Here is a 19134-nt window from a genome sequence, read left to right as displayed (position 1 = left end):
AGATACAATACAATTGTTGTCTTATTCAAAGCCCAAACCTTTTTAAACATGTTTTATTTTCCTTTATCATTGCAGCTGTCCCATCACAACCTGGAGCACCAGAAGTCACGGCTGTAGGAAAGGAGCACGTCATCATTGAATGGATGAAACCTGAAAGTGATGGTGGAAGTGAGATCAAGAATTACCTGGTGGACAAACGTGAGAAGAGCAGTTCCAGATGGACCAGGGTCAATAAGACCTTTACCATCTATGACATCCGCCTGAAGATCTCTGGTTTGCTGGAAGGCAGTGACTACCAGTTCCGTGTTACAGCTGTGAATACAGCTGGAAACAGCCAGCCCAGTGAAGCCTCTCAGTATGCCTACTGTAGAGAGCCAACATGTACGTGATCAAAAAGTCATAGTCTAGATTTTAGTAACCATATGAGGTCCATCTTTATAATCGTACCATTAACTTATGGTTGACTTCTGAAACACTGAAACACTGCTGCTGCTGAATGACTCATACTGTATTTTGTGTTTTCCAGACACTCCAGCCCCTCCTTCAATTCCACGAGTGGTAGATTCCACCAAGCATAGCATTAGCTTGCAATGGACCAGACCAATGTATGATGGTGGCGCTGATGTTGTTGGCTACGTGGTGGAGGTGCTTGAGGAAGGAACCGAGCAGTGGTACAGGGCCACCCAGAAGACTTTAAAGAACAATTCGTTTGTTGCCACTGGACTTCAAAGCAACAAGAAGTACAGTTTCCGTGTCGCAGGAGTCAATAGCAATGGCACTGGGGAATTCAGCGAACCTAGTGTGGAAATTGAGCCTGTTGAGAAACTCTGTACGTTTGTTCTTATGCTTTTACTGTCAATATTTCACAATGGCAGCATTTTTGTATGTAAAGGGTTAACCTGGTATAACTGCAGTTTAAACCAATGTCTACATTGAATCAAAGACCCTCTTTTTAGACTTATAGTTGGTATATGTGCTGTTATTATGTTGTAAACGTGCTGTAATTTTTTGTCACAACAGCAATCCCTGATCTTGAGCTCCCTGATGATCTGAAGAAGATTGTGTGTCTGAGAGCTGGTAACACTCTTAGGCTGTTCGTCAATGTGTCTGGAAGACCGGCTCCTGTACTGACCTGGAGGAAACCTGGCATTGACCTGCAGAGCCGTGGGTTCATTGATACAACTGATAGTTATACTCAACTAATCGTTGAGAAGGTCCATCGTTACGATGCCGGCAAATACACAATTGAGGCTGAAAATCCATCTGGCAAGAAGTCAGCAACTATTCTCGTCAAGGTTTATGGTATGTTATCGGTTACGTTGACATACTTAAGATGGTTAAATGATTAGGAACTATCTGTGAACCATATAATTACATATAGAATAGTGAATCGTCATGTGCTGTGAACAGTCAGTTAATCCTTTCTGTATTTTCCAGACACTCCTGGACCACCTGGTTCAGTTAGAGTCAAAGACTACACAAAGGAGTCTGTCGTCATTACATGGGACGTACCAACTATTGACGGTGGAGCCCCTGTGAACAACTACATCATTGAGAAACGTGAAGCTTCAATGAAATCCTACAAAACAATTACAACAGAATGCAGGAAGACCTTATTCAGAATTACTGGCCTGGAGGAATCAGTACACTACTTCTTCAGAGTGTTACCAGAGAACATATATGGTGTTGGAGAACCATGTGAAACCCCTGAATCAGTGTTGGTCTGTGAAGTACCCAGCCTTCCTCAAGATCTGCACATTGTGGATATTGGAAAGTCCTCTGCCATACTTAACTGGGAGAAACCTCTTCATGATGGTGGAAGCAGACTGACGGGCTACGTCATTGAAGCTAACATCGTTGGATCAGACAGATGGAGTGCAGTGGCCACCGTTAAACAGTCCATGTCCCAGCATACCGTCACTGGTCTGACAGAGAAGGAGACTTATCTCTTCAGAATCAGAGCTACCAACACCAGAGGAGTTAGCGAGCCTAGGGAGATTACAGGACCTGTGGTCATTCAGGAACAACTACGTATGTTATATTCTGATTCTTATGCTACACACATGGCAGTTAATCTATTTAAAAATGAAAGGTTTGATACACCTTCAGATGGTCTAATTTTCCCCCAAAATATTTCCTTTTACAGTGGCTCCCTATATTGATCTGACCGGCATTCCACAGAAGGTTGTCCATGTGCCAGCCGGCAAACCAATCGACCTCAATATTCCTATAAAGGCCAGACCTGCTCCAGTTTGCACCTGGTCCTTCAATGGTGCTAAAATGAAGGATAGTCTTGACCGGGTTAAGATTGTGTCTAATGGAAAATACACCAAACTGACTGTCCGTGAGACAACCATTGATGACACTGGTAGCTACACTCTTCAAGTAAAGAATTCTGTAGGAACTGCGACAGAGATACTTAAAATTATCATTCTTGGTAAGTGTGTGTGTTTTGGTTTGTGTGTTCTTATGTTTTTGTATTGGAATATTCTAAATACAACCGTCTGCTTATTTCTGTCTAGATAAACCTGGAATACCTATTGGACCGATCACAGTTGATGCCGTTGATGCCACATCTGTAACGGTCAGCTGGGAGCCACCAGAGAAGGATGGCGGCTCCAACGTTAGTGGCTATGTTGTTGAGCAGCGTGACGCTCACCGCCCCGGATGGCTACCAGTGTCCGAATCTGTCACAAGACCCACATTCAAGTTCACCAGATTGTCTGAGGGAACTGAATACGTGTTCCGTGTGGCTGCAACAAACCGCTTTGGCATTGGGGGATTCTTGCAGTCTGAAGTTGTTGAATGCAAGAGTCTCAAGAGTAAGTCATCATATATCCTAAAACACAGTACATTTCACCTTTTGACAAAATGTATTATACACTATAATTAAAACACAAAAACAGTGTACTTCATTTGGAGGAAGTTAAAGAAAAGGGATGATGGTGGCTATAACTGATCTCATTTGAAATCTCTAATCTCTCCACAGCCGTACCCAGTGCACCAAACCGACCTGATGTACTGGATGTGACTCATGAGGGAATGACCATCACATGGCAGCCACCAGAAGAAGATGGAGGCTCCCAAGTGTCTGGATATATAATTGAGCGCAAGGAGGTCAGATCTGAAAGGTGGATGAGCATCGTTAAGAACCCAGTCACCATGACCAGATACAGATCATCAGGTCTGTGCGAAGGCAATGAGTATGAGTTCCGCGTGATCGCCCTCAACTCCAGAGGCTCGAGCAAACCCAGTATGGCATCTAAACCAGCTATCGCCATGGATCCCATCGGTATGCCTCTGTAATCCTGTCCTTAGTTGTTGTGTCCCATATTAGAAACATTTAAATAAGCAGTAAATTATGTAATTACTATGTTTAACTTTTTTGTAATGTGTTATTCAACTCAATGATTTATGGGTCAAAATGTCCTTGCAACTTAGTTTCTACCATTTTCAAACTTGTGTGTATGACCAAAACTATTATATTTGTCTTTATCTAAACAGAGCCTCCTAGTGCACCACAGTTCCCCATGGTCACAGACACAACCAGGACGTCTGTGTCTCTGGCCTGGAGTCCTCCAGAGGAAGAGGGTGGTTCTGTCATCACTGGTTACCTGATTGAGATGCAGAAGGTGGATCAGGTGGAATGGACCATGTGCAACACAACACCCATAAAGATCTGTGAATACACTCTGACGCACATGCCTCAGGGAGCTGAGTACAAGTTCCGTGTGATGGCCTGCAACGCTGGTGGACCCGGAGAGCCAGTCGAGATCCCAGGAATCGTCAAGGTTACAGAAATGCTTGGTAAGGGATAAAAATATGTGTATAGCGTACCAGGAAGAGCTGTATTTTGTATTTTGCTTTTGAAGCTTGTGTCAAATGTGAACTAACTTAACAATGTCTGTATGCTTCATTTCAGACTATCCCGATTATGAACTGGACCTCAAATATGAGGAAGGCTATGTGGTCAGACAGGGAGGAGTCATCAGGCTGTCTGTGCCCATCAAGGGTAAACCAGTCCCTATTTGCAAGTGGACAAAGGAAGGCCGAGATATCTCTCACAGAGCTATGATTGCCACCAATGATGATATCACTGAACTTGTGATCAAAGAAGCCCACAGAGATGACACTGGCACATATGACCTGGTCCTGGAGAACAAATGTGGCAGGAAGGCTGTCTACATCAATGTTAAAGTGATTGGACGTCCAGACGCACCGGAAGGTCCCCTTGAGTTTGATGATATCCAGGCTCGCTCTGTAAGAGTCAGCTGGAGACCTCCCTCTGAAGACGGTGGCTCTGATATCCTGGGTTACATCGTTGAAAGGCGAGAGGTATCAAAGGTAGCATGGTACACTGTGGACTCAAGAGTGGTGGACACAGCTCTGGTGGTCAAGGGGCTGAAAGAGAATGTTGAATACCATTTCAAGATCACTGCTGAAAACCAGTTTGGTGTGAGCAGATCTCTCAAATCAGATGAATGTGTCACTCCAAAGACACCGCTGTGTAAGTATTTTTGAATGTTCATAATTATTGTTCTGCAAATATAAAATGTGTTTTCTTGTGTTATCACTCCTCAGTTCTTCTATTTACAATTATGCAATTCTCATTTCTATACAACAGCTCCACCAGAACCTCCAATCAACCCACCAGAAGTTATGGATGTCACAAAGAGCACTGTTGCTCTATCTTGGGGCAGACCAAAAGATGATGGTGGCGCCCGCATTACAGGATACTACGTTGAGAGGAGAGAGGTGTCCACAGAGAAGTGGGTGCGTCACAACAAGACACACATCACCACTACAATGTACACTCTCACTGGACTCATCCCTGACGCTGAATATCTGTTCCGTGTCGTGGCACAAAACGACATCGGTCAGAGTGAACCTGGACCAGTATCTGAAAATGTTATATGCAAAGATCCATTCGGTATGTATTTAATAGGCTTTTCGATTATATATTTAAAGCTGCAATATGTAACTTTTTGGGTGACCCGACAAAATGAACATAGAAATTATAGTTATATATCTGTCAATCTCATTGAAAGGAAGTATAAGAAGTGGTAGATCTGTTCTATGTGTGCTAATTATATGCTTCCTGTTCTTAAGTTTTGTTTTTGCGTCTTTTACGTTCAGTTTCAAACAGCTGAAATTACAATATATTTGGTTATGGAACAGATATTTCACAGCGGTTTAGATGGTACAATGATTTTCTACACAATGACGTCTTGTTTTGTCAAAAACTGAAATTAGGCGAACTATTAGAATTTTAGCAAACAGGAAATGGCGATTTCTGCATATTGCACCTTTAATAATACATATAAATATTATAAATAATACAATACTTAAATAAGATTATTTTTTGTAAATGCATGGTTACTTCTCTCTCTCTCTTTGAATAGACAAACCCAGTCAACCAGGTGAGATTGATATAATCTCTGTTGCCAAAGACTGCATCACTATTCACTGGCTGCGCCCAGAATGCGATGGTGGCAAAGAGATCCTGGGTTACTGGATTGAGTTCAGACAGGCAGGTGAAAGTGCCTGGAAGAAATGCAACAAGGAGCGTTCCAAGGACAGACAGTTCACCATGGGTGGTCTGATGGAGGCTACAGAGTACGAGTTCAGAATCCTTGCAGAAAATGAAACAGGAATGAGTAGACCTCGCAGGACCGCCATGGGCATCAAGACTAAACTGAGCTGTACGTTGGCATAATATTTTCATAAAATACTCTAAGCGCCTTAGATTACAAAAATCATTGATTAAAAATTATCATTGCTATTCATTAGAAATAATGTTCATGCTCTGTTTATGTTTCAACAGTGGGAGAGGCTCCTAGTCTCAAGGAAGACATGGCAGATGTCATCACAAAACTTGGTGAATCAGGAACTCTGACATGCCAGATTATTGGACGTCCCCTTCCTGACATCAGATGGTACAGATATGGCAAGGAGCTGATCCAGAGCCGCAAGTACAAGATGAGTTCTGATGGTCGCAACCATTCATTGACAGTGGCCACAGATGAACAGGAAGATGAGGGCATATACACTTGCAGAGCCGCCAATGAAGCCGGTGAAACAGAGTCCAGCGGCAAGCTGCGCTTGCAGGCCGCACCTGCTTTCCACCCTGGATTCCCATTGAAGGAGAAATACACTGCAGGGTGTGGAACAAGTCTTCGTCTCCATGTTGTCTACATTGGACGTCCAATTCCACAAATCATGTGGTTCTATGCAAAGAAGCCGCTCAACGCGTCTGAAAATGTGATAATTGAAAACACTGAGAGTTACACTCATCTGGTTATAAGGAATGTACAGCGCAAAACAAATGCTGGAAGATACAAGGTGCAATTGACCAACAAATTTGGAACTGTTGAAACCACACTCAAGGTTGAAATTCAAGGTAACAATTCGTTTTTTTACTATTATTGTAATAATATAATTGCTTATTTTATCAACATAACCAATGTTGTGCATGACCAACAGAGAATTTGTTATCTAAATGTTGATTTTTACTTTTTTTCCCCAGATAAACCTACCAAACCTGAGGGACCTATTGTTGTTGATGCTGTGTTGAAGAGCGCAGTGATCATCAGCTGGAAACCACCAAAGGATGATGGTGGATCAATGATCACCAACTACATTGTGGAAAAACGAGAAGCAAAGGAAGGCGAGGAGTGGCATCTGGTGTCATCATCAGTCTCAGGAAACACTTGCAGGATTCAAAATCTGATTGAAAGTGCTGGATACTACTTTCGTGTTTCTGCTCAGAACCAATATGGAGTCAGTGAGGCACTTGAAGTTCCTGGTGTTCTCATTATCAAAAGTCCATTCGGTAAGTATGCTTGTTGACAATGATAAATATATCACATAGATCATGTTTACTGTAACGGTTAGGAGAATAATGCACTTCTATGACATCGCTCTCATTGTCTGTTCCTCAGAAAAACCTGGAATTCCCGTGCAGCCTGTTGTCACAGAAGTGACCAACGATTCTTGTCTTGTGTTCTGGAAACCACCAAAAGACGATGGAGGTGCAAAGATAAAGAACTATTTCCTTGAAAAACGAGAGAAGAAACAGAACAAATGGATCACTTGTACATCCAATAAAATCCATGAGACACATTTCGCTGTAAAAGGCCTTCTTGAGGGCTTTGAGTATGAGTTCCGTGTGAAATGTGAAAACATGGGTGGTGAAAGTGATTGGAGTGAGGTGTCAGAGGCCATCATTCCCAAATCAGGTCTCACAATGAAACCTCCTGTCTTCAGAGAAGAAATGAGACCAGAAATGATTGTGAAGTTTAGATCCAATGCTACATTTGTCACCAAAATTGTTGGACATCCCATCCCTGCTGTGAAATGGTATAAGAATGGCAAAGAAATTGTTGCAGATGGTACCAAACTCAAATTGCAAGAATTCAAGGGAGGTTATTACCAACTTGTTATTGCTAATGCCGAGGACAGCGACGCAGGTGTCTATCAAGTCAGGGCAACAAACCAAGGAGGATCCATCTCTACAACAGTGAATCTGACTGTTGAAGGTAAACATTTTTGATAGGCTGATAGGCATTTTTGATAGGCTGTCTTTTGATAATAAAACAAGTTTGAATTCCCTTACATGTTATAAAAAATGTAGGTCATTTAGAATTGTATATATATATATATATATATAAGTATTGATATACTCAATTCATTTATATTCTTTCTTTTCTCCTCCAGTTCCTGCCAAGATCCACCTACCTCAAGAACTGCAAGGCATGGGAGCAGTTCATGCTGTAAAGGGTGAAGTGGTTACCATTAAGATTCCAATCAGTGGCAAGCCCGACCCTCAAATACAATGGCAGAAGGGACCAGAGATCATGGGATCATCTGCTCACACTCAAGTGATTGTCACAAGATCATTTACTTCACTCGTCTTCCCCAAAGGAGTTCAGAAGAAGGATACAGGTTACTATGTAATCACTGCCAAGAACAGATTCGGAGTTGACAAACAGACCATTGAAGTTGCCGTGGCAGATGTACCAGATCCTCCTAAGGGCATTAAAGTCAGTGAAATCACTAGAGATTCCATCACTCTAACCTGGAGTCCTCCAGAAAAAGATGGCGGAAGCCCTATCATTAACTACATTATTCAGAAGTGCCCCACATCAGGTGACAGGTGGATCCGCGCAGGCCAAACCAACGAGCCTAAATACACCATGATCGCTCTGTTTGGCAAGACGAAATACCAGTTCCGTGTCATTGCAGAAAACCAGTTTGGTCTGAGCGATCATTCTGAACCAACTGAGCCTGTTACAACAATAGAAGATAAATCCGTTATCAGAAACTACGATGAAGAAGTTGATGAAGCTAGAGAAATCACCAAAGAAGAGGCACCACATTCATCAAAGATCAAGATGGTGGCTGCCCAGTACACAATTTCTGAAGAGCTGGCACGTGCCGGAACATTTGGCGTTGTTCATCGCTGTGTTGAAAACAAGTCCAAGAAGACATTCATGGCCAAGTTTATCAAGATCAAAGGTACTGATCAGGAGCTAGTTACTAGGGAAATTGAGACACTCAATCTCTCTAAACACAAGAACTTCATATACTTACATGAGTCTTTTGACAGTTTGGAAGAAATGGTCTTGATCTATGAGTTCATCTCAGGTGTAGACATCTTTGAACGACTTGGCACAGGCAACTTTGAGCTCTCAGAACTGGAGATTGTTAGATACCTGAGACAGGTGTGCTCAGCTCTGAAGTTCTTGCACAAACTCAACTATGCTCATTTTGAAATCAAACCTGACAACATTGTCTACACCACAAGAAAGAGCACAAATATCAAAATTATTGAAATGGGCCAGGCTAGATTACTGACTCCTGGAGAAAATATCAGAATCAATTTCACTGCACCAGAGTATTGTGCACCTGAAGTCCACCGTCATGGACTTGTCAGCACTGCAACTGACATGTGGTCAGTTGGTGTACTAACATATGTACTCCTTAGTGGACTTAACCCCTTTGCAGCAGAATCAACCACAAAAATGATTGAGAATATCTCAAATGCAGAGTACATCTTCGACAGTGAGGCTTTCAAAGAGACCAGCCTCGAAGGTATGGACTTCTGTGACAGACTTCTTTGTAAAGATCTGAAGAAACGTATGACTGCTCATGAAGCTCTGGAACATCCTTGGCTTAGATTGAAGCTGGAGCACCTCAGCAAAAAAACTATCAAGACATTGAGACACAGAAGATACTACCAGACGTTGGTGAAGAAAGAGAGAGAGACAATTGTCTCATCAGCTCGCGTTGCTTTCGGTGGTGGCTTCAGAAGTTACAGAGGTTATGCAGTTGGCAAAGTCAAGATTGCGCACCCTACAGAAGGTCTGAGAGCCGGTCCAGTCATGCATGGATCTTCAGAGGAGGGTGGACATGTCAGATTTGTTTGCAACATTGAACATTATGATGAAACCACAAAAGCAACTTGGTACTTTGGCACCCGCCAGTTAACAGCAAGTCACAAATATGAAATCAGCTACATCAATGGAGTTGCTAGCATCTATGTCAAGGAAATTGAAACATCTGACGATGGTGTCTACAGATGCAAAGTCATCAGTCAGGACGGTGAAGATAATGCCTATGGAGAACTCTTTGTTGAAACTGTGAGATGCTACCGTGAACACTTCATTGGACGCTCACTCACAAAGAAGAGGAAGCTTGATAAGCAAAGACTTATGCAGAGACCACCAGACTTCACTCTGCCTCTGTACAACCGCGCTGCTTACATCGGTGAAGATGTTCGTTTCGGTGTAACCATAACAGTGCACCCAGAGCCAACAGTAACTTGGCTGAAGGCTGGTCAGAAAATCAAACGAGATGATAAGAAGTACACTTTCATTAGTGACAAGGGTCTTTATCAATTGATGATCCACAATCTTGACCTTGATGACGATGCTGAATATACTGTTATGGCCCACAACAAGTTTGGTGAAGACAGTTGCACAGCACGTCTTACAGTGACACCTCACCCTGTTAGTGAAGACACCATGAGGCCAATGTTCAAACGGCTGTTGGCTAACGTGGAGTGTGTAGAGGGCCATAGTGTCCACTTTGACTTGAGAGTCTCGGGAACACCTGCACCAATCTTGAAGTGGGAGAAGGATGGCAGGCCACTGGAATTCAACCAACAAATCACAGTTGTTCAAGAGGATGTAGACTATCACGTTCTGCATGTCAGAGAAACTCTTGTTGAGGATTCAGGTCTTTACAAAGTTACCGCAACAAACTGTGTTGGATCAGTGAGTTGCCAGGCTACACTGAAGGTGGACCGCATTACATACAAGAGGAGAGAATATAAGAGTGAGGTTGAACAACAGAAATATGTTCAACAACAAATTGACAAGACACTGAAAATGGCGCAACGCCTTTCCACCACTGAAGTTACTGGACTCAACCCAGCGGCTCAAGAGGCTTTGAAACACGCTGCAGACATATACAAGCCGGCAGTGAGCACCAAACACTGTGAGGGTGAATTTGATATCACAGAAGAAAAACCATTTGTACATATCGAGGAAAGGAAACTTCGCATGCCATATGAAATTCCTGAGTCACGTGTCCATGATGCAAGTGCTCTGGATGAAGACCTGTTGATTAAACACTTTGTACCTTTGTCTGACATGAAGTGGTACAAGAAACTTAGAGATCAGTATGAAATGCCTGAGCGGATGGAGAAGATTGTACAGAAGAGACAGAAACGAATTCGTCTCTCCAGGTGGGAGCAATTCTATGTCATGCCCCTTCCTAGAATTACTGACCAGTACAGGCCAAGATGGCGTATCCCGAAGCTCACGCAAGATGACTTGGAAACAGTAAGACCAGCAAGACGGTCACCTTCTCTTGGATCCGAGGCATCCTTCAGGTCAAGAAGATGCTCCCTTTGTGATATGAGTGATGAAGAGCTTCTGCAGCCCATTGATGATTACCTGTCAATGAAGAAAACTGAACAAGAAAGGCTCCAACTTGAGGAGGAGCTTGAACTTGGCTTCTCTGCCTCCCCACAAGGCAGCCCTGTCCGGTTCGAGTTGTCTGCTCTGCGTCATAAAGAAAGTAAACATTTAGCAAGAAGAGAAGTATCACAAGTAACCGAGCACAAGATCAAGAGAACAAAAGTTTCACAGTTCTTGAGGAGGAGAAGATCACTGTCTCCTACATACATTGAGCTGATGCGCCCTGTTTCCGAGCTTATAAGAACTCCTCGCCCACGTCCTCTGGAGCCAGAGGAGATCATCGAAAGGAGATCCCCCACCCCTGAGAGGACGCGTCCACGCTCCCCCAGCCCCCCAGCTTCAGCTGAGAGATCCTCCCGCTCATCCTCAAGATTTGAGAGGTCAGCCAGATTTGACATCATGTCCAGATACGAGTCAAGAAAGGCTGCACTGAAATCTGAGCGCAAGTACCAGACGGTGACCCAAACACCCTTTAGCCTCGACCACGCCCCACGTGTGACTGTGAGAATGCGTTCCCATCGTGTCCCATGTGGTCAGAATACGAAGTTCACTCTGAATGTCCAAGCGAAGCCTGTTGCTGAGATCCAGTGGTTTCATAACGGACAACTGATTCAAGAAAGTGAGAAGTTACGCTTCACAAACATGAGTGGAGTGCTGTCTATCCAGATCCGTGATTGTCAGGCAGAGGACAGTGGCACGTATCGTGCTGTTTGTTCAAACTCAAAGGGAGAAGCGTCCGACTATGGTATCCTTGATGTTTCTGGAGGTGAATTCTCCACATATACATCACGTCGTAAAGATGAGGATGCTCCACAACCATTTGTTCCTGATATCACAAAGACAGACCATTACCACATATCATCCTTCAAGGCAGCTTCCTCCTCAGCAACACATATGGAAGTGAAAGAAAGTAAATCAAAGTTAACTGAATCACGTGAAACATATGACAGATATGATTCATCTGAACAATTTATTTCTGCATCTGAAAAATATGCCGCATCCGCGAAGTATGCATCAACTGAATACTTATCATCTGCAGCATCCTTATCATCAGCATCATCTGATAAGTTTCGATTGACTGAAAGATACGTGTCGGGTGAAAGACATGCATCGTCTGAAAGATCTGAAACATTTTCTTCAACTGAAACAAAAATGAGGGCTATGGAGGCGTCAGAAGTTGAGCAAGTGACTGTTCATAAAGTTAAGTCAACTCTGGCAGCCAGAATACTGACTAAACCACAGTCTGCAACAGTCAATGAAGGAGAGACTGCTCGATTCACTTGCGACATTGATGGCGAACCAGCACCAAGTGTTACATGGTTGCATGAGGGACGAGTAATTGTATCCTCTCATCGTCTTATGGTATCTACCACGCAGTACAAGTCTACGTTTGAAATTTCCTCTGTACAATCATCTGATGAAGGCAGCTACACACTGCTGGTTGAGAATGCTGAGGGCAGACAAGAGACTCAGTTTAGTCTGACCATTTTCCGAGCAATTGTCGAAGAGGAGGTTTTTGTCTCAATAAAGTCACCAGAGCCTGGATTCAAGTCTCCTGAACGAGTAGCTTCACCTACCAGTGTTCCCCAAACCCCAACCCCATTAATCAAGTCTCCTGAACCAATCACCTCACCTCCTAGGGTGAAGTCCCCTCCTCCTGTCAAGTCTCATGAACCAATCACCTCGCCTCCAAGGGTGAAGTCCCCTCCACCAGTCAAGTCTCCTGAACCAATCACCTCGCCTCCAAAGGTGAAGTCCCCTCCTCCTGTTAAGTCTCATGAACCAATCACCTCGCCTTCAAGGGTGAAGTCCCCTCCCCCAGTCAAGTCTCCTGAACCAATCACCTCGCCTCCAAGAGTGAAGTCCCCTCCTCCTGTCAAGTCTCCTGAACCAATCTCCTCCCCTCTAAGGGTGAAGTCGCCTCCTCCAGTCAAGTCTCCTGAGCCAATCATGTTGCCTAAGGGAGTAAAATCACCTCCCAGAGTCAAGTCTCCTGAACCAGTTGTCTCGCCTCCAAGGGTGAAATCCCCTCCCCCAGCCAAGGCTCCTGAACCAATCGCTTCACCAAAGGTAGTGAAACCACCTCCCCAAGTCAAGTCTCCCGAACCAAAGGGTGTGAAGTCACCTCCTCAAGTAAAATCTCCTGAACCAAAAGGAGTGAAGTCACCTCCTCAAGTCAAATCTCCTGAACCAAAAGGAGTGAAGTCACCTCCCCAAGTCAAGTCTCCTGAACCAAAAGGAGTGAAGTCACCTCCCCAAGTCACCTCACCTAAGAGAGTAAAATCTCCACTAACAGTGAAATCCCCAACTCCTAAAGCTCCAAAGATTATCCACCAACTCACAGCCAAAGCCTCAGAAGACACAGTGAGAATGTCCTGTGTATCTGAAAGCAGCGTGAGAGAAGTTGTGTGGTACAGGAATGGAATGAAACTGACACAGAGCAGCCACTATGAGTTCCATATGTCTGTGGATGGACATTGTTCTCTCATTATCCATGACCTCTCTGAGAACGACCAGGGAGAATACTCTTGTGAGCTCATTGCAGAAGGAGGAGTCTCTACTAAATCTTCATTCTCATTTGTTGGCCAAGTGTTCCAATCCATCTACACTAAAGTCACAGCTTATGTGCAGCAGCACATGGCCATGAAAGGTACGTTTTGCTGTAAAAAGCAAACCTCTTGATAAAACAAAATTCTGTACGAATTCTTTACAAGTCTGTATATTCACATTTCTAATGGTTCTTTGTCTTTTTTCTTCTATTTAAGTGAAAACTGAACAGGTATCAATGAGTCAAAAAGAGGCATCTATGGCTTTAGCCTCCCATACAAGTTCAGAACAGGTTGTTAAGAAAGAAATCCATGGAGGAGCTCAGATGATGATGATGGGGGAGAGTGCTGCTCTTAGCAGCATGAAGGAAAGCTTCTCTTCCCAATCAGTCCACATGGCTTCTTCATCTTCTATGCATCAGGAGACATCTTTCAGCAGTTCCAGTATGGCCAGTATGTCTAGCATGGCTGCCATGGCTGCTGAAATGCAGATGGAAACCATGTCTCTATCTAGCATGTCTTCCATGACATCTTCCCATGCCATGAGCTCCAGCAGTATGACTGAAATGATGAGTCACTCCCACCTGGAGGGGTCCTCCATGAGATCTATTGCACAGGGTATGCTAGGTAAGTATCTCATACTGTATATGCTTATGACATACAAGTCTTACAATGCATTATAGCTACATCATAATGCATTAAACCTTCAGGCTTTAAGTAAAATGTTACCCATATTTGTAGTAGTGCAGTTGCTAAGCATTTTTTTTATTTGTGTTCTAACAGGTGCGACAGGGGCACCAAGAATCGAAGCTCTCCCAGAGGACATCACCATTGAACTTGGAAAGGTTCTCACCGTGGCCTGTGCTTTCTCCGGAGAGCCCACCCCTAACATCGAATGGTCCCGCGGTGGAAGAACGCTGCCCGGTGAGGAGCATGGCGGTAGGTTCCACATCGAGACCTCAGAGGACCTCACTACACTCATCATCACCAGTGTGAAAAAAGAGGATGCTGGAGCATACACACTCAAACTGTACAACGACTTTGGATCTGACACTGCAACAGTAACTATAAGCATTCGATCATAAAAAACAGTTAATATAATTTATATCCTCCCCCTCCCTACTTTAATGCCTTTTTATGTATTAATTGAACAAAAAATAATCTTACTTGATAAAGACCTTGATTTCTGTTATTGTAAATATGAACTATTTTTATACCAAACTTGACATTAATTTATGCCAAACTAGACTAAAGTCTAAAGTTGTTATAAAATGTGCCATATTGGATAATTATGACTTAGGATTTTTCATCCATTTTTTCTGTGACATGTACATAATGTATATAGCCGAATTTAACGGTTATGGAAAATGTATGAATTGTTATTTATGACAATATTAACTGAAACAAATGAAACTGAAATGTTTAAAAGGAGAAAGTTTCACATGAAACGAATACCCTGTTAAACCTGAAACTAAACTCTGTGCCTCAACAAAAAGTTGATGTCTTAAGATTGCCTCAACAGGTAGAGAGGCTCCCTGTTGAAGTTGACTAAATCAGAGAGATGAGCTGTTAGACACTGTATGTTATTACCTGCAGTGTTATTATCAAACTCCTATGAATTGTAACATGATCATAAGACCCTGAGTGCTGTTTGCATAAACCCTCATGTAAGCAGGACAACTAGGCCTTGTGTTCTGGACTGACTATGTCATAACCACCATTTAAATGACATGTTCAACGTGCAAGCGGCCTGCACTTGAGCTGAAATATTTTTTTTGTGCTCTGTTTCTGGCAAATGACTGCTTAATTGATTTTCCGAACAACATCAACCTGGCCATAAAAAATTGAAAGTCCACCCTGCACTTTTTTTTCAGAAGCAGAGCCATCTCTTGGAGGTTTGCTTGTGTGCCTTATTTTTGTGTGTTAGCTTTAGAATTTCACCAGTTCAGTTGTCAGGCAAACATCAAGCAAGTGTACCACAGTGACACCACCTGCTGTGTTAAAAGAAAACAAAATGTATTAGCTGTTCTGCCCTGCACTTTTGTTTGATTTAAATTAGAATTATATAATTATATGCAACCTCCCTGAGTTTAGTATTGATTTAATAAAGCATGATATCAGCACTAAAATGTCTCAGGTGTTTTCTGATTGTGTTCTTCATTTGCATGTACTGTATGTATGTAACATATATATATATATATATACAGTACCAGTCAAAAGTTTGGGACACACCTACTGAATTCAAGGGTTCATATTTGTTTGTACTATTTTCTACATTGTAGAATAATAGTGAAGACATCAAAACTATGAAATAACACATATGGAATCATGAAGTAGCCAAAAACTGTTACAAATCCCAAAATATTTTAGATTCTTCAAAGTAGCCCCCCTTTGCGTTGATGACAGCTTTGCACACGCTTGGAATTCTCTCAACCAGCATCATGAGGTAGTCACCTGGAATGCATTTCAATTACCAGGTGTGCCTTTTTAAAAGTTCATTTGTGGAATTTCTTAATTTGTTTGAGCCAATCAGTTGTGTTGTGACAAGGTATTTTGGTATTTGGTATTTTCTTAGGATCCCCATTAGCTGTTGCAAAAGCAGCAGCTACTCTTCCTGGGTTCCACACAAAACATGAAACATAATAGAGAATGACATAATACAGAACATCATTAGACAAGAACAGCTCAAGGACAGAACTACACACATGTTTTTTAAAGGCACACGTAGCATACATATCAATGCATACACACAAACTATCTAGGTCAAATAGGGGAGAGGCGTTGTGCCACGAGGTGTTGCTTTATCTGTTTTTTGAAACCAGGTTTGCTGTTTATTTGAGCAATATGAGATGGAAGGAAGTTCCATGCAATAAGAGCTCTATATAATAATGTATGATTTCTTGAATTTGTTCTGGATTTGGGGACTGTGAAAAGACCCATTGTGGCATGTCTGGTGGGATAATTGTGTGTATCAGAGCTGTGTGTAAATTGACTATGCAAACCATTTGGGATTTTCAACACATAAATGTTTCTTATAAAAAGAAGAAGTGATGCAGTCAGTCTCTCATCAACTCTTAGCCAAGAGAGCCTGGCATGCATAGTATTTATATCAGTCCTCTGATTACAATTAAGAGCAAAACATGCCGCTCTGTTCTGGGCCAGCTGCAGCGTAACTAGGTATTTCCTTACAGCACTGAACCACACGACTGAACAATAATCAAGATTATATAAAACTAGAGCCAGTAGAACTTGCTTTTTGGAGTGTGGTGTCAAAAAAGCAGAGCATATTTTTATTACAGCCAGACCTCTACCCATCTTTACAACCATTGAATCTACAAGTTTACATACACTTAGGTTGGTGTCATTAAAACTAATTTTTCAGCCACTCCACAAATATCTTGTTAATTAACAAACTATAGTTTTGGCAAGTTGGTTAGGACATCTATGTGCATGACACAAGTAATGTTTCAAATTTATTTATAATTCACTGTATCACAATTCCAGTGGGTCAGAAGTTTACATACACTAAGGTGGCTGTGCCTTTAAACAGCGTGGAAAATTCCAGAAAATGATGTCATGGCGTTAGAAGCTTCATTTGAGTCAATTGGAGGTGTACCTGTGGATGTATTTCAAGGCCTACCTTCAAACTCAGTACCTCTTTGTTTGACGTCATGGGAAAATCAAAAGAAAATCAGCCAAGACCTCCACAAGTCTGGTTCATTTTTGGGAGTAATTTCCAAACACCTGAAGGTACCACGTTCATCTGTACAAACAATAGTAGGCAAGTATAAACACCATGGGACCACACAGTTGTCATACCGCTCAGGAAGAAGACACGTTCTGTCTCCTAGAGATTAACGTACTTTGGTGCGAAGAGTGCAAATCAATCCCAGAACAACAGCAAAGGACCTTGTTAAGATGCTGGAGGAAACAGGTACAGAAGTATCTATATCCACAGTAAAACAAGTCCTATATCGACATAACCTGAAAGACTGCTCAGCAAGGAAGAAGCCACTGCTCCAAAACCGCCATAAAAAAGCCAGACTACAGTTTGAAACTGCACATGGGGACAAAGATCGTACTTTTTGGAAAAATGAAACAAAAATCAGTTTGGCCGTAGAGACCATCTTTATGTTCGGAGGAAAAATGGGGGAGGCTTGCAAGCTGAGAAACACCATCCCAATCGTGAAGCAGGGGGGTGGCAGCATCATGTTGTGGGGGTGCTTTGCTGCAGGACGGACTGGTGCACTTCACAAAATAGATGGAATCTTGAGACTGGAAAATTATGTGGATATATTGAAGCAACATCTCAAGACATCAGTCAGGAAGTTAAAGCTTGGTTGCAAATGGGTCTTCCAAAATGGACAATGACTCCAAGCACACTTCCAAATTTGTGGCAAAATGGCTTAAAGACAACAAAGTCAAGGTCTTGGAGTGGCCATCACAAAACTCTGACCTCAATGTTATAGAAAACTTGTGGGTAGAACTGAAAAAGCGTGTGCGAGCAAGGAGGCCTACAAATCTAACTCAGTTACACCAGCTCTGTCAGGAGCAATGGGCCAACATTCACCCAACTTATTGTGGGAAGCTTGTGGAAGGCTACCCGAAATGTTTAACCCAGGTTAAACTATTTAAAGGCAATGCTACCAAATACAAATTGAGTGTATGTAAACTTCTGACCCACTGGGAATGTGATTAAAGAAATAAAATATGAAATAAATCATTCTCTCTACTATTATTCTGACATTTCACATTCTTAAAATAAAGTGGTGATCCTAACTGACCTAAGACTAAATGGATTAAATGTCAGGAATTCTGAAAAACTGCGTTTAAATGTATTTGGCTAAGGTGTATGTAAACTTCCAACTTAAACTGTATATGTTTTGATAATGACAGTTTACAATCTAAGGTGACGTCAAGTAATTTAGTCCCCTCAACTTGTTCAACAGCCACACGATTCATTACCAGATTCAGCTGAGGTCTAGATTTTCAGGAATGATTTGTACAAAATACAATTCTCTTACAGTGGCTTGCAAAAGTATTCACCCCGCTTGGCATTTTTCCTATTTTGTTGGCTTACAAATTGTAATTAAAATGTATTTGGGGGGGGGGGGGGGGTTGTATCATTTGATTTACCCAACATGCCTACCAGTTTGAAGATGCAAAATATGTTTTATTGTGAAACAAACAAGAAATAATACCAAAAAAACGGAAAAGTTGAGCGTGCATAACTCTTCTGTCATGTACTGTCATGTTGTCTTGTCTCTGTCCTTTCCCTTCACCCTGTCTCCCTCTGCTGGTCGTTGTTATGTTACCTTTTCTCCCCCTCTTTTCCCCAGCTGTGCCTTGTCTCCTCCTAATTACCCATTCACCCCGTTCCCCACCTGTTCCCTTTTTCCCTCTGATTAGGTCCCTATATCTCTCTCTGTTTCTGCTCCTGTCCTTGTCGGATTCTTGTTTGTTTGTTTGTGTTTCATGCCTGAACCAGACTATCGTCATGTTTGCTGCAACCTTGTCCTGTCCTGTCGGAATCTGCCTGTCCGTCTGAGCCTACGTTTTGTTTTCGTCATTAAAGTAACTCTGTTTTGTTAATTCGCTTTTGG

The 19134-nt window shown here is 42.4% G+C and overlaps 1 protein-coding gene across 7 annotated transcripts in view; it reads left to right on the top strand.

Moving 5' to 3' along the window:
- Nucleotides 1–15660, top strand: part of LOC110520307 (titin) — a 178309-nt gene extending 162649 nt beyond the window's left edge. For 6 of the 7 annotated variants that reach the window (XM_021597528.2, XM_021597534.2, XM_021597529.2 and 3 more), the window contains 17 exons: nucleotides 76–381; nucleotides 527–829; nucleotides 1021–1302; nucleotides 1438–2031; nucleotides 2147–2437; nucleotides 2523–2822; nucleotides 2990–3292; nucleotides 3505–3807; nucleotides 3923–4507; nucleotides 4625–4930; nucleotides 5403–5702; nucleotides 5825–6400; nucleotides 6527–6832; nucleotides 6942–7538; nucleotides 7717–13635; nucleotides 13751–14158; nucleotides 14315–14620. In XM_021597528.2, coding sequence (XP_021453203.2) covers nucleotides 76–381; nucleotides 527–829; nucleotides 1021–1302; nucleotides 1438–2031; nucleotides 2147–2437; nucleotides 2523–2822; nucleotides 2990–3292; nucleotides 3505–3807; nucleotides 3923–4507; nucleotides 4625–4930; nucleotides 5403–5702; nucleotides 5825–6400; nucleotides 6527–6832; nucleotides 6942–7538; nucleotides 7717–13635; nucleotides 13751–14158; nucleotides 14315–14616 — 11981 coding nt within the window. In that variant the 3' untranslated portion in view covers nucleotides 14617–14620. Of the gene's footprint in view, nucleotides 1–75; nucleotides 382–526; nucleotides 830–1020; nucleotides 1303–1437; nucleotides 2032–2146; nucleotides 2438–2522; nucleotides 2823–2989; nucleotides 3293–3504; nucleotides 3808–3922; nucleotides 4508–4624; nucleotides 4931–5402; nucleotides 5703–5824; nucleotides 6401–6526; nucleotides 6833–6941; nucleotides 7539–7716; nucleotides 13636–13750; nucleotides 14159–14314 lie in introns of all 7 variants that reach the window. The other variant, XM_021597527.2, reaches the window with a different exon arrangement.
- Nucleotides 15661–19134: the final 3474 nt, after the last annotated feature.

This window comes from Oncorhynchus mykiss, chromosome 3 (assembly GCF_013265735.2).
Source record: "Oncorhynchus mykiss isolate Arlee chromosome 3, USDA_OmykA_1.1, whole genome shotgun sequence".
In the NCBI taxonomy this organism is placed as follows: Eukaryota; Metazoa; Chordata; class Actinopteri; order Salmoniformes; family Salmonidae; genus Oncorhynchus; species Oncorhynchus mykiss.
The sequence above is the reverse complement of the archived record's forward strand: the minus strand, read 5'-3'. Positions and strand labels throughout refer to the sequence as shown.